This window comes from Petromyzon marinus, chromosome 24 (genome assembly GCF_048934315.1).
Source record: "Petromyzon marinus isolate PM22_M1 ecotype Great Lakes invasive population chromosome 24, UKy_Petmar_22M1.pri1.0, whole genome shotgun sequence".
Classification (NCBI taxonomy): domain Eukaryota; kingdom Metazoa; phylum Chordata; class Hyperoartia; order Petromyzontiformes; family Petromyzontidae; genus Petromyzon; species Petromyzon marinus.
The window spans coordinates 16259237-16272690 of record NC_133690.1 but is presented as its reverse complement, the minus strand read 5'-3'; the positions used below and the strand labels follow the sequence as shown (position 1 = coordinate 16272690).

The following is a 13454-nucleotide window of genomic DNA, read 5'->3' as shown; positions in this document are numbered from 1 at the left end:
TGTTCTCAAAGTCGCTCAGCCTCACGAATAAAGTCATCATACACCATATTGTCCTGGGCCGTATAGTTGACAGCTCGTTGTCACGAGCACGTGTTACCACACCGATAATTAACCAATATAGACAAATTTGTTCTAATTTCAACCACAGTGACCGTCGGAAGGTCGGTTGGCCAACCTTCGAGGAACAAACGTGTGCGGCTTTTGCGTTTAATGAACAGAGTGAAAAAGTTACAACGAAGCTGATGGTGGCCCCGTAGCTTCACATGATCAAAATAAAAAAAATCAAGCACAGCCCTTTGTCAATCCACCGCTGGATGAAGGCCTCGTCACACTGTGTCGGTCACGCAAGTTGTTTGACCATATTTCACCACGCGGGTCAGTGCGATTTGGTGATGTATGTATGTTGACGTTCTTTCGTACCGTACGTAGCCAACCATGCTAATCGGCGGTGCGGGGGAAGGACAACAAACTAAACACAAAAGCTGTTTTAAAGAAATGAGTTTTCAATCTAGATGAAGATTATTTAAAAGTGCATTGCTCCAGTGGCTTCCTAATATCTGAAGCAAAAGCGTTCCAGACGGCCACAGGAGCGCATCTGAAAGCACGTGATGCGGTATCTGTCTTTGCTCATCCAGTCGTAGATATACTTTGGCCCTTGACCATGATGAGATGAATATACGATGACATTTAGTTGTTAAAGCAAAAGATCAGGGCATGTGAATATCCACTTATTGCAACAAATATACCTGCGCGCCTCATCCACTCACCTACGCATCCACTCACCCATCACCTCTCACTCGCTCACCCTTTCTTCCCTACGACCCACCCAGCCACACCCTCATCTCACTCACTCACCTATCCACTCACCTATAATTTCACCCACTCCCTCATCTGTTCACCCACCCTCTCCCTCAATCATCCACTCACTCACCCACCCACCCACTCACCCACCCACCCACTCACTCACCCACCCACTCACCTACCTCTCCCCTCACCTGCCCACTCACCCCCCTCCTCACCTCGCGTCCACCCACCGCCGCGGTGCACAGCGCACGGATGGGCTTGACCAAGGTGGCGAGCGTCAGGCGAGCCATGGCGAGGAGAGCCGAGAGGACGAACGTCAGTCGCTCCCACGGCACCATCGCCTCGTGCCGCCGCGCGTCGCTCGCTGCACGACCTCGCTCCGAGGAGCCGTGACCTTGGGTGGACGGTGCGCAAGTGGAAGATCACCCCGCCGAGTTGTCCGTGTGTCTGCTGATGATTTGTCTACATTTGCCGGTGTGTGTGTGTGTGTGTCTATGTATCCGCAGTGTATGTCTATGTGTCTGTATGCCTAATTGAATTGGTTTGTCGAGCTCTTTGCGTGTTTATGCATTTGTTGTGTTTATATACTGCAGTAATTTACTGATGTTTTGTCTATTTGATTGTAGCCTTCTCTGTCGCCTAAATTGTATCTTGTCTATTTTGTCAAGCTATTTCTTGATCTATGTATTGATGGTCTATTTGTCGAGGTGTTCTGTGTGTCCGCCTGTCTGCGCACCCTGTAAGTCCGTCTGTGGTGTCACGCGCATGGCTCTGAATGCGATCCTCGGCGTGCCGCATTGGGCCACAGCCTTCTTCACCACGCGCACTCATACAGTGCAGGCACACACCCACATATAGACAAAGATCCCCCGTATAGCCTCAACAGACTGTAGTGGCAAGTGCTGTTAGCGAGCGCCTAATGAAGGCCGGCACGGCACACGCGGGGGTGGGTGGCCACCACCACCACGTCCGGCCGCCTTTGTCTCCCCAGTGGCGATGTTTTACACACCGCACCAGGTACTCATTTGGTGCCGAGTCGACCTAGGGGAGGCACAGGACCGGTTCAGTTAATAGTCACTGGCAGTTGACGGTGAGCGGGAATCGAACTCGTGTGGCCCCGGGTTTGCAGCGCGGCTTGGCGCTCGCTGACCGCTACACGACCACTCCAATACAGTCCAGTAACGCACGTACGGGGGCAATGATGTAGCAACATCCACCCGCTTCGCACAAAACGGGAATCTCCACTTCCCCCTGTGCACCGCGCATCGCACGACTCGGAAAGGGGTTTTGGCTGTGGCGCTGCGATTAGCATGGAGTGAACAACGCATCGCGTGAGCGGACTTGAAGGCGGCTGGCAAGGTGGAGAGGCCAGGCTGGGAATAGGAGTGGCGGGCGGGGGGGTAATGGGGATGGAGGGGGCTGCTGGGGGTCCGGGTAAGTTGAGAGGTGGAGTGGCGGTGGGGAAAGATTGCAATTGGAAATGTGATCACCCTCCACCTCGACCACGTGTTCGGTGTTATGCGTGTTGTGTGGTTGTTGTAAGGTTACTCATTGGTATTTTCGGTAAAGTCACGTATGTAGAAATACAATAAAATTATTGTGTTTTGTTTACCGTGGTTTGTGTTTGTCTCTATGCTTAAGTCTGTTTCCGCCCGCGCGCTTGCGCCCCTTGCTGTCCTCAGCCCCTCCCCCCACCTCTGCTGCTTATTTTAAGCCTCTGTCTGTTCATCCCTCTGGCCCTTTTTCTTGCTTCTCTGTCCGTCTTTCCTCTCCTTGCCTCTTGGTGTCCCTGTATATGTATTTCTGCTACCTTGTACCTCGTATTTGTTCACTCTGTCTATGCGGGTGTGTTCAACCCAGAGGATGAACACGAAATTTAGCACTCTTTTGAAATTCCTGGTCCGCCAGGCTAGTGTCTAACTGTGTTGTCGGCCGGCTGGTTTTGCATCACGTAATTTTTTCTTAGGTTTGTTGAATTCTCGTCTCTCATCTTCTTGTTGTATTTACCTCCGTGCAGTTTAACGCTCTCTATGTGTTGCGTTGATGTCACCCTATGTGCTCCCTCGCTATTTGTTTTTTACACCTGATGAAGATCGCTTGTGTTGCGGTCGAAACGTCGTGATTTATTTTAATATAATTTTATTGGATTTCTACACACGTGACTTTACCGAAAAAACCGATGAGTAATTTATGCAGTCACGAAGGCTTTAATTCTATGTTGTAAGGTTGTGGTTGTATGTGAGCGGTGGTGTAGCGGTTAGCGCGCTGCACTATGAACACGGCGATCCGGGTTCGATTCCCGCTCGTGGCCTCAGATTAGTACATGGTGTGGTGCGTCGCCACTAGGGAGACAAAGACGGACGGGCATGGTGGTGGCCACCCACCCCCTCGTGTGCCGATCCGGCCTTCATAGGTGCTCGCTAACAGCTCTTGTCCCAACAGTCTGTTAAGGTTACACGGGGGATCTTTGCCTTTTGTGGTTCCGCCTGAATGTGGTTTTGGTGTACGTGACCGCAGTATGTGGATGTGTGTGCGGGCGCGGCCGGGTGTTGTATTATTCGTCGTACTTATGGGTCCCACGATCATCAAGGACATTGATTATTCTGAGCAGGCTTCGGTAAAGCCACCGTGGCTAGGAGTCCGAGCCATTCTCTGTTCACCTTCTGGTGCAACAGAAGATATCCTACACCACCACGCTCTTTCACATTGTTTTGACCACACAAAGTACCGTAGTTCGACAAGCCGCCCATGGCTCTCTACCAGAATGATTCACATCTGGTACAGATACAATGAGAGGCGATCAATAGCCAAGTGAGGTCGATGGATGGCAACGGTGTGGGGAGGAGGGGGGGGGGACATTGTGACATATATCTATGTATGTGTAGTGTCTTGTAAAATCACTCAGTCGGACACGTTGTTACAGGTCACCTGCTTACACTTTATTACTCTATTCTTGCACCAGTTGTAGGCACTCCTGTCTATATATCACTTTTGTTAACCAACTTCCCCTATCTACTTTACACCTCGCTGACCTGCCTACGGCAGCTCTTCCTCTCAGCAGCTCCGCACTCACAGCTCCGCACACAGACAGCAGCTCACACAGAGGTCTCGCTCACACAGAGCTTGTACACAGCAGCGCTCACACAGAGGTCTCGCTCACACAGAGACTTGCACACAGCAGCGCTCACACAGAGGCTTGCACACAGCAGCGCTCACACAGAGGCTTGCACACAGCAGCGCTCACACAGAGGCTTGCACACAGCAGCGCTCACACAGAGGTCTCGCTCACACAGAGCTTGCACACAGCAGCGCTCACACAGAGGCTTCGCTCACACAGAGGCTTGCTCCCAGCCGCTATCCCTCTGCGCCGCTTCCCTCGCCTACGTTCCCTGAGACCCACTCACTCGTCCGATCCGGGCGGGGGGATCAACCATCACCCGCCCGACGACTCGTGAGGGTTGAGGTCTGTCCCTGGCTTGAGCGGCAGCGGCGAGATGTCTTCACCTTGGTCCCAGCAACCCGAACTCCCGCTCCGCTCTCACGCACCTCCTTATATCCTCCTCCCAATTATCCAGCTCCTCCCAATCACCCCTTATCGCACGTCTGCCAGGCGACACCTGCGGTGCCGGCGTACAAGCCCGGGCCGACCCCGTCTGCACCTGATTCCGTTATTAAATTGGGTCAATAAAATGAGTGCCACATTACGAGACGTCAATAGCTGTTGTGGTTACTTTTCGGAAGAATGTCGACTTTTCCATTGGCCCATAAACTCATTCGAGAATGGGCCCACACACTTCGACACCCATGGCACACAGCCTCTAAAAAGTCGCATGTTTAGAACATCACGATCGGATTATTCATCCTGTCCTCGTTAACACATGAAAACAGTAATCTTTTGTTCGGCGCTTATTATTTACGATCAATGTGTGTTTAATAAAGGAAACCCATCGGTTATGATTTGTCCTTTTCACATTTGCATGCGTATTCCTGCACTAGTGTACGCGCTTGCACGCCAAGGGTTTGATTTTAGCCACGGCGAAGATCACGCGACCCGTCTGGGGTTTTGACGCATTTCAGAATCGGAATCTTTATTTATCCTGGAGAAATCCCGTGAGCTATGACGCTCTCTTTCACAGACGTCTCGTCGTTTCACGGATGTTTTCGCGTGGCAGTAATTGATTGACACTGAGGTCTATTGGCATGGTATTGAATGTAATTACAATCAGACCGTACATTGTTGATAAGACATAAGCTGATTGTGAAATATGGTCTGTGGAAAAAAAAGGTCGTAAATTTAGCCGGAGTTGTCTGGGCTGACCTCCGGAAAACGTTGACGGCGAATTTCGGAGTGGTGAGGGGGTGAGTGGCCCAAAATGAACATTCCATCAGAAATGAAGCCCTCCCTAGACGCCTGTGACCAAATCACCCGATCTCATGAGATCTTGTTGAAAGCTGAGAAGGTTTAATCCTGGATAGCGCTTGTATGGGCGACAAGAAACAAGTTGATACAAGCTTGATTTGAAGCTTTCGTGACTGCAGGAATCCATACTCTTTGGTTCTTTCGATAAAGTCACGTAGGTTGAAAATTAAAATAAAACAAAAAATAAAAATAAAGTTGATACAGCTGCTATCTGGTCCACGCGGTTGAGGGCAGCGCAGCCGATTCCGTGGCTGTACTATACGTCTATGCTCCCGTGTCTCTGAATACTCACCTTCACCAACTCGCAGGTGCCCTCTGTCAAAAGGGCTAGTTATGAAGGTACATGACCTATATGCGGGCTGACTTATACCCCTGGGACATTATGTACACGAATCAGGACATCACTCGTTTGCATGCGCTGCGAATAATAGTTCAATGTGGGCACGCTGCCAACTCTCTTGACATACGTATGTGTGTGTACAGTATCGAGCTTAAATATAAACATGACGTTAACTTATCGTAAAGGAGTTATGCAGTTTTGTATGAGCATAGCATCTGAAGGGGATAGCTTCTCCAGACGCTGTGATGGACCATTGGGATGTGTAGACGAGGGCTTAGAGTAGGGGATTTATCGGCATAAGGTATTAATTCTCAGTAAGAGTAAAAGGTTACACCATTAAATAATAGTAATAAACCTATATTACTGTATGCTGTATTTCCATTAATTATTTTAACAGGTTTATAAGACGTAAGGACAGACTACGGCGAGATGGATGGATGTGCGTACCCAAAATATTGATTTAGTATTTAATTTTGTATGGAATTAATTTCATATCGAAGCTAAAATAATGGCTAGAACAAGGGTCAGCAATCAACATAAAAATAAAAGCCATTTTTTTGGGAATTCATTCAAAAAACCCCTAAATATTTTAATAGCCGCAATGTACGTGAATCCGAGACGTAATTTTCTAGCCCAACACCTGGGCTAGAAAAAAAACAACGTTCTGTATGTCCCGGTTGCAAGTGAGCACTGGATATGCACATCACTGGTTGAAGAGACGATCAGTTATCGGGCAGCGAACAGGGGACAAGGGAGTCGATAGCACGGACTGCCGCAGGGGGAAGGAAGTTCCAGACGACGACAAGCAAAGGCAGGGGGACACGTGCGGAGAGGACGTCCGCTGCTGCTGCTACTAAGATTGGGCGTTGACATCCTCAGCTCCTCGTGTGAAGGAGCTCAAGATGTGTCACGTGGTGGCATCTGTCGCAGCTCCGTGTGAGAGATGGCGACAGCTCGGAGGAGGAGGAGGCCTCCACCGAAGCGGTCGATTGATCGTGTCTGATGGTAATGATGATGACCCACCGAATTCATCAACACAGTTCGTAAATATTTTGAGTGTACATAATTAGTTTAGACTCTTAGCTATTAAATACAATTCGAGCACGTGCACCAAACTAGCAGTGAATTCCAAACAAACGAGGACACACATCATGATAGAAAACTCTTGACCTTTCAAAATTAACATTAAGCATCAGTCAGTACAGGTTGGAAATAGACTACCGCGCACTTTGGCAGTGCAGCTCGAGGTAATATCATTTACGTTCTACATTTCACGTACACTACTGTATATGAACACGTACGAATAACATGTAGGTTCACTACCAGCTAATACTTTTTAAGCAAGTGCTGTTAGCGAGCATCTATTAAGGCTGGCAACATTACAGAATCAAGAATATGTATCTATACTGGAGGAATCCGATGAGCTATGAAGCTCTTTTTCACACGAAGGGGGTGAGCTGTGGCCAGCGACACACAACACCCAAATGCCAGGTACTCATTTTAGGCTGTCAACTTTGGTGATACTATCAAGTTCGAATCGCAAATATATACAAAGACCCTGATATAAATTACATTCACACAACTACACAAGCATGCATACATTTGCCTGTCATTCGGTGCTTCGGAGGGAAGTGGTTGGTGGATCACGTAGAGATTTGTGAAACTCCCAAACTCGCTGGACCGCGATGTGGTCAGGAGATAACAGTACAGCAAGTGGGATTGTCAACTCATACGTAAGATCCAATTTCCATACGTGGTGTGTTTTTTTCTGGGTTCTCAGATGCCTTGCCACATGAAAACCAAAACCCTCATGGATGGGATTAGCCAAACCTTCCAATTTTCGCAGGACCCCCCTGGAAATAAGTCGTGAGACTCAGCGAGGCTTTCCTCCGTAAACAATTGTACCATTTTTTTTAAACTAATTATAGGTAGGGGTTGGTGGACCGAAAGAAGATCATTAATTGATCCATATACCCAACGTCTAGCGCAAGCGGAAATTAAATGGTAGTTACAGCAAGTAGGTTCAGCAAGGGTTTTCTCCGTTACCCCCCCCACAAACATCTATCGTGACGAGGAGTCAGATTCTGGCGTGTTCAGCGGACTCCATCGGGATTAGCCCTCTGGTGTGTAGGCGGTGCAACTGCACCAAAGCCTGCGGACTGGCAGATCCACCGGGCTATGAAGGAGGGTTGTGGGTAAGGAGTGAATTTGAGATCGGAGCACCCATTTAATGAATTGTCCCGGGGGCCACGTGAAGCACACGAGGCTACTATGGGTTTCTATGGGTGTCTATGGGTTTCTATGTAAGTTCTCTGTGCGAGTCCTATAGGTCCTACTACGACGTGAGCCTATAAGGCTTGGGGCACCCACGCCATCCATGCTTTGTCACTGCGCACGACTCTGTTGTAGTGCGTCACCGGTGGGAGCGGGCAGGTGAAACGCGTAACAAGACAACAACGAGCGCGACACCTGGGTTAGACTCCCCCCCCCCCCAACAACAAAGATCCCCCGTATACCCTGTAACAGACTGTAGGGGTAAGTGTTGTTAGCAAGCCGGCCGGCACGGCACACGAGGGGGTGGGTGGCCAATCACGTCCGGCCGCCTTTGTCTCCCCAGTTGCGATGTTTACACGCCGCACCAGGTACCCATTTGGGGCCGAATCGACCTAGGGGAGGCCCAGGACCGGTCCAAACAATCGTCGCTGGTTGGTGGCCGTGAGCGGGAATCGAACCCCGCTCAGTCAGATCCGTGGCGCAGCGCGCTAACCGCTACACCACCGCTCCCCCACGCACCGCCCCCCTCCATCGCCGAGTCACGCGCGTGAAGTGCGGCACGCGCTGCAGGGGCGCCGGGTGCGAGCGCAGCCACGTGGCGCCGCGGTGCACGGAGCCCGAGTCGGCATCCCGCCAGCGGCACCGTGGGCACGGCAGGTAGATGTCGCGGTGCACGGCGCCCCAGCGGGTCACCGGAGCCACCAGCAACTGTGTGGCGGGTGCGGTTGGTGGCAGAAACGTCAGCGCCAACGTCAAACATCGTTCTTGCGATCGTTAAGCAGACGCAGCAGCGGTGGGAGCAACATCGCCGTCAAGATTAGCAGCAGCAGCAGCAACGGCTAGTCGGGACCTTCATCAATATCACGAGCAGCAGCAGCCACAATAACAGAGGCCAGCGGTGAAACTGTCCGCGGACACAGGGGCGTATTATCCAATATGCACAGGAGGCAATGTGCCTCGCGCCTACGAAAACAATGTGACAAAGACATCTTCTTGAATAAATATTTACACAGCAAGGATAGGCACGGTGCATGTACAAAGATGCAGAATCGTGTCTGTGTCAATGTGTTTTTTTCTCTCCATAAGATGAGAGAGAAATTAACACCAGACATGAACTTTTCCGATATTTTTTCATTGCAAAAAAATGTGCAATAAATTAAAATGAATTCTGCTTATCTGCGGAACACATCGAATGATGGCACGGCCTAAATAGTGGACGGAGCGGTAACGAGATCGGTGCAGAGGCTGGACGAAGTGCCGCGTGAAACAAGCGGAGTGACAGTGGCGGTAGTAACATGGGGCAGCATCAGCAGTACTAACTGCAGAACTTTGTCACTGAAGGCCGGCGAAACATAAGTGCCTAGGGCCTTCAAAGAACCTTAATCTAGCCCTCGCGCGAATGAACAATGTCCCGTTGAGGCAGGATCCGTCACGGCAAGATGGGGCGATGGCCGGGCGGTCGAGATGAACCACGGAGCGGCAGGCAAAGAAAGGAGCGAGAACGCGACCCGAGACGGCGTCCCTCGCCGAGATGGAGCGACGCAATCAGCTCGTGTGCAGGATCTCGATGGATCGCCGTTACCTCGCGCGAATGTGTGGGATGGTGACGGCTTGGGGAGAGGCCTTCATTCAGCAGCGGATAAATCACGGTCGATAGCGATGATGAGGCCGTTCGGGGTGGAACGGTGGCACAGGGATTAGCGCACAACGCTACGAATCCGGCTACCCGAGTTCGATCCCCGCTCACGGCCAACACCGGTGACGATTATCTGTAACCGTTCCTTGGTCTCCCCTGACGCGGTGTGTGAACATCGCCACTCGGGAGACAAAGGCGGCCGGGCGTGGTGCTGGCCACCCACCCCCTCGTGTGCCGTGCCCGACCTTCATAGGTGCCCGCTCGCAGCATATGCCCCAAAAGTCTGTTCAGGATATACGGGTGAATCAAATTTGTTTGTGAGATCGCGCCCTCTCGTGGCTGCGTGGTGTGAGTGCATTAGTCCGGTTGATGACCCTCACAGTGGACCCTCACAGTGCGTCCAAGAAGTCCCGCTGGTGTTTCCTCCGGCCGCCTTTGTCAACTCGTGGCGGTGTGTACACACCGCACCAGGTACTAATTTAAGGCTGAGTCGACCTAGGCGAAGGTCAGGACCGGTTTAGATAATCGTCACCGGTGTTCGTGGCCGTGAGCGAGAATCGAACTTGGGCCGCCGGGTTCGTAGCGCAGCGCGCTCCCCTGATAACCCGCGGCCGCTTGAAGGATCATCCCGATGCGGTACAGTCCACCGGCTTAGCAAGTGCTGTACCGGTATTCGCAAGCTTGTTGTCTGTGCTTTTGGCTATCCGCGAATCGCATCTGGAACTCTACATATTTCATAGCATCGAGAGAGAAAGTGATGACGCGCAGCATCATAATTTAAGCTAATTTAATGAATGAACTGTTATTTATCGTTTAATATTAGTTTCTATTTACTTTGTTTATTATAACCAATGTTCATTTGTGTGTATTATGATAATTTTAATATATTTCATAGCTTATTTATATATTTTCCGCGAAATGTGCTGTTCACGAGTGATCTCGGGAAGGTATTGATCGCCGTGAATAACGAGAAAATGGCTGTGCCTGCAGTCCATCGGCGAATTGCTCCACCGTCTCGCGCAGCAATTGTCTATTTAATCCACCACGTGCCGCTCTATGGAAGGGGCATAACGTAGAACACGCTATCGCAGCAGTTAATAATAATAATGCATGTCGCCCGTACTGTGCCGAAAACTGTCAGTATATTTACACTTATGATATATACACTCGGCTCTTTGCAGAACTCAGGACTCCTTTTTGGCTCTCGGTCTGTTGCAGGTTGGCCACCCCTGGACTCTAGCGAGCGGGATTGGTGCGGTGCGGAGTCGCGCCGCGGTGCCCTCACCGTGTCTCCCAGCAGGAACTCGTCGTGGACGCTCAGCGCGACGGGGTCACGGGGGTCGAGCCACCAGAGGGGACGCACGAGGGGCCGCCCCGCCTGCGCAGGGCTCTCGGCCAAGCGGCGCAGGAGAGGCGCCACGAGGGAGCGGTGCAGCGAGGCGAGGCGCAGGGAGAGCGACGCGGTCTGCGGGAACCGTACGGGGTCGGCGGGGTTAACATACCTGCCAATCCCTTATCAGTGCCTTTATTGGTCACCCCGTTAACATACCTGCCAATCCCTTATCAGTGCCTTTATTGGTCACCCCGTTAACATACCTGCCAATCCCTTATCAGTGCCTTTATTGGTCACCCCGTTAACATACCTGCCAATCCCTTATCAGTGCCTTTATTGGTCACCCCGTTAACATACCTGCCAATCCCTTATCAGTGCCTTTATTGGTCACCCCGTTAACATACCTGCCAATCCCTTATCAGTGCCTTTATTGGTCACCCCGTTAACATACCTGCCAATCCCTTATCAGTGCCTTTATTGGTCACCCCGTTAACATACCTGCCAATCCCTTATCAGTGCCTTTATTGGTCACCCCGTTAACATACCTGCCAATCCCTTATCAGTGCCTTTATTGGTCACCCCGTTAACATACCTGCCAATCCCTTATCAGTGCCTTTATTGGTCACCCCGTTAACATACCTGCCAATCCCTTATCAGTGCCTTTATTGGTCACCCCGTTAACATACCTGCCAATCCCTTATCAGTGCCTTTATTGGTCACCCCGTTAACATACCTGCCAATCCCTTATCAGTGCCTTTATTGGTCACCCCGTTAACATACCTGCCAATCCCTTATCAGTGCCTTTATTGGTCACCCCGTTAACATACCTGCCAATCCCTTATCAGTGCCTTTATTGGTCACCCCGTTAACATACCTGCCAATCCCTTATCAGTGCCTTTATTGGTCACCCCGTTAACATACCTGCCAATCCCTTATCAGTGCCTTTATTGGTCACCCCGTTAACATACCTGCCAATCCCTTATCAGTGCCTTTATTGGTCACCCCGTTAACATACCTGCCAATCCCTTATCAGTGCCTTTATTGGTCACCCCGTTAACATACCTGCCAATCCCTTATCAGTGCCTTTATTGGTCACCCCGTTAACATACCTGCCAATCCCTTATCAGTGCCTTTATTGGTCACCCCGTTAACATACCTGCCAATCCCTTATCAGTGCCTTTATTGGTCACCCCGTTAACATACCTGCCAATCCCTTATCAGTGCCTTTATTGGTCACCCCGTTAACATACCTGCCAATCCCTTATCAGTGCCTTTATTGGTCACCCCGTTAACATACCTGCCAATCCCTTATCAGTGCCTTTATTGGTCACCCCGTTAACATACCTGCCAATCCCTTATCAGTGCCTTTATTGGTCACCCCGTTAACATACCTGCCAATCCCTTATCAGTGCCTTTATTGGTCACCCCGTTAACATACCTGCCAATCCCTTATCAGTGCCTTTATTGGTCACCCCGTTAACATACCTGCCAATCCCTTATCAGTACCTTTATTGGTCACCCCGTTAACATACCTGCCAATCCCTTATCAGTGCCTTTATTGGTCACCCCGTTAACATACCTGCCAATCCCTTATCAGTGCCTTTATTGGTCACCCCGTTAACATACCTGCCAATCCCTTATCAGTGCCTTTATTGGTCACCCCGTTAACATACCTGCCAATCCCTTATCAGTGCCTTTATTGGTCACCCCGTTAACATACCTGCCAATCCCTTATCAGTGCCTTTATTGGTCACCCCGTTAACATACCTGCCAATCCCTTATCAGTGCCTTTATTGGTCACCCCGTTAACATACCTGCCAATCCCTTATCAGTGCCTTTATTGGTCACCCCGTTAACATACCTGCCAATCCCTTATCAGTGCCTTTATTGGTCACCCCGTTAACATACCTGCCAATCCCTTATCAGTGCCTTTATTGGTCACCCCGTTAACATACCTGCCAATCCCTTATCAGTGCCTTTATTGGTCACCCCGTTAACATACCTGCCAATCCCTTATCAGTGCCTTTATTGGTCACCCCGTTAACATACCTGCCAATCCCTTATCAGTGCCTTTATTGGTCACCCCGTTAACATACCTGCCAATCCCTTATCAGTGCCTTTATTGGTCACCCCGTTAACATACCTGCCAATCCCTTATCAGTGCCTTTATTGGTCACCCCGTTAACATACCTGCCAATCCCTTATCAGTGCCTTTATTGGTCACCCCGTTAACATACCTGCCAATCCCTTATCAGTGCCTTTATTGGTCACCCCGTTAACATACCTGCCAATCCCTTATCAGTGCCTTTATTGGTCACCCCGTTAACATACCTGCCAATCCCTTATCAGTGCCTTTATTGGTCACCCCGTTAACATACCTGCCAATCCCTTATCAGTGCCTTTATTGGTCACCCCGTTAACGTACCTGCCAATCCCTTATCAGTGCCTTTATTGGTCACCCCGTTAACATACCTGCCAATCCCTTATCAGTGCCTTTATTGGTCACCCCGTTAACATACCTGCCAATCCCTTATCAGTGCCTTTATTGGTCACCCTGTTAACATACCTGCCAATCCCTTATCAGTGCCTTTATTGGTCACCCCGTTAACATACCTGCCAATCCCTTATCAGTGCCTTTATTGGTCAC

At 50.3% G+C, this 13454-nt stretch overlaps 2 protein-coding genes and 1 long non-coding RNA gene across 7 annotated transcripts in view; 1 reads left to right on the top strand and 2 right to left on the bottom strand.

Annotated features, from left to right (window-relative positions):
- Positions 1–1834, bottom strand: part of LOC116945618 (uncharacterized) — a 36887-nt gene extending 35053 nt beyond the window's left edge. Inside the window, exon 1 of the mRNA XM_032960104.2 lies at positions 1020–1834. Within this exon, the coding sequence (XP_032815995.2) occupies positions 1020–1142 (123 nt within the window). The 5' untranslated portion in view covers positions 1143–1834. The remainder of the gene's footprint in view (positions 1–1019) is intronic.
- A 461-nt stretch (positions 1835–2295) lies between these two features.
- On the top strand, positions 2296–4756 carry LOC142928921 (uncharacterized). 2 transcript variants are annotated; one of them, XR_012945231.1, is made up of 2 exons: positions 2296–4054; positions 4144–4756. It is a non-coding gene; the product is annotated as an uncharacterized LOC142928921 (long non-coding RNA). The 2 variants fall into 2 exon arrangements; XR_012945230.1 differs by having other exon boundaries at positions 2296–4082.
- Positions 4757–4875: 119 nt separating this feature from the next.
- Positions 4876–13454, bottom strand: part of LOC116945617 (SITS-binding protein-like) — a 35338-nt gene continuing 26759 nt past the window's right edge. For 3 of the 4 annotated variants that reach the window (XM_032960101.2, XM_032960099.2, XM_032960097.2), the window contains exon 9: positions 8442–10939. In XM_032960101.2, the coding sequence (XP_032815992.1) occupies positions 10529–10939 (411 nt within the window). In that variant the 3' untranslated portion in view covers positions 8442–10528. Of the gene's footprint in view, positions 10940–13454 lie in introns of all 4 variants that reach the window. The other variant, XM_032960100.2, reaches the window with a different exon arrangement.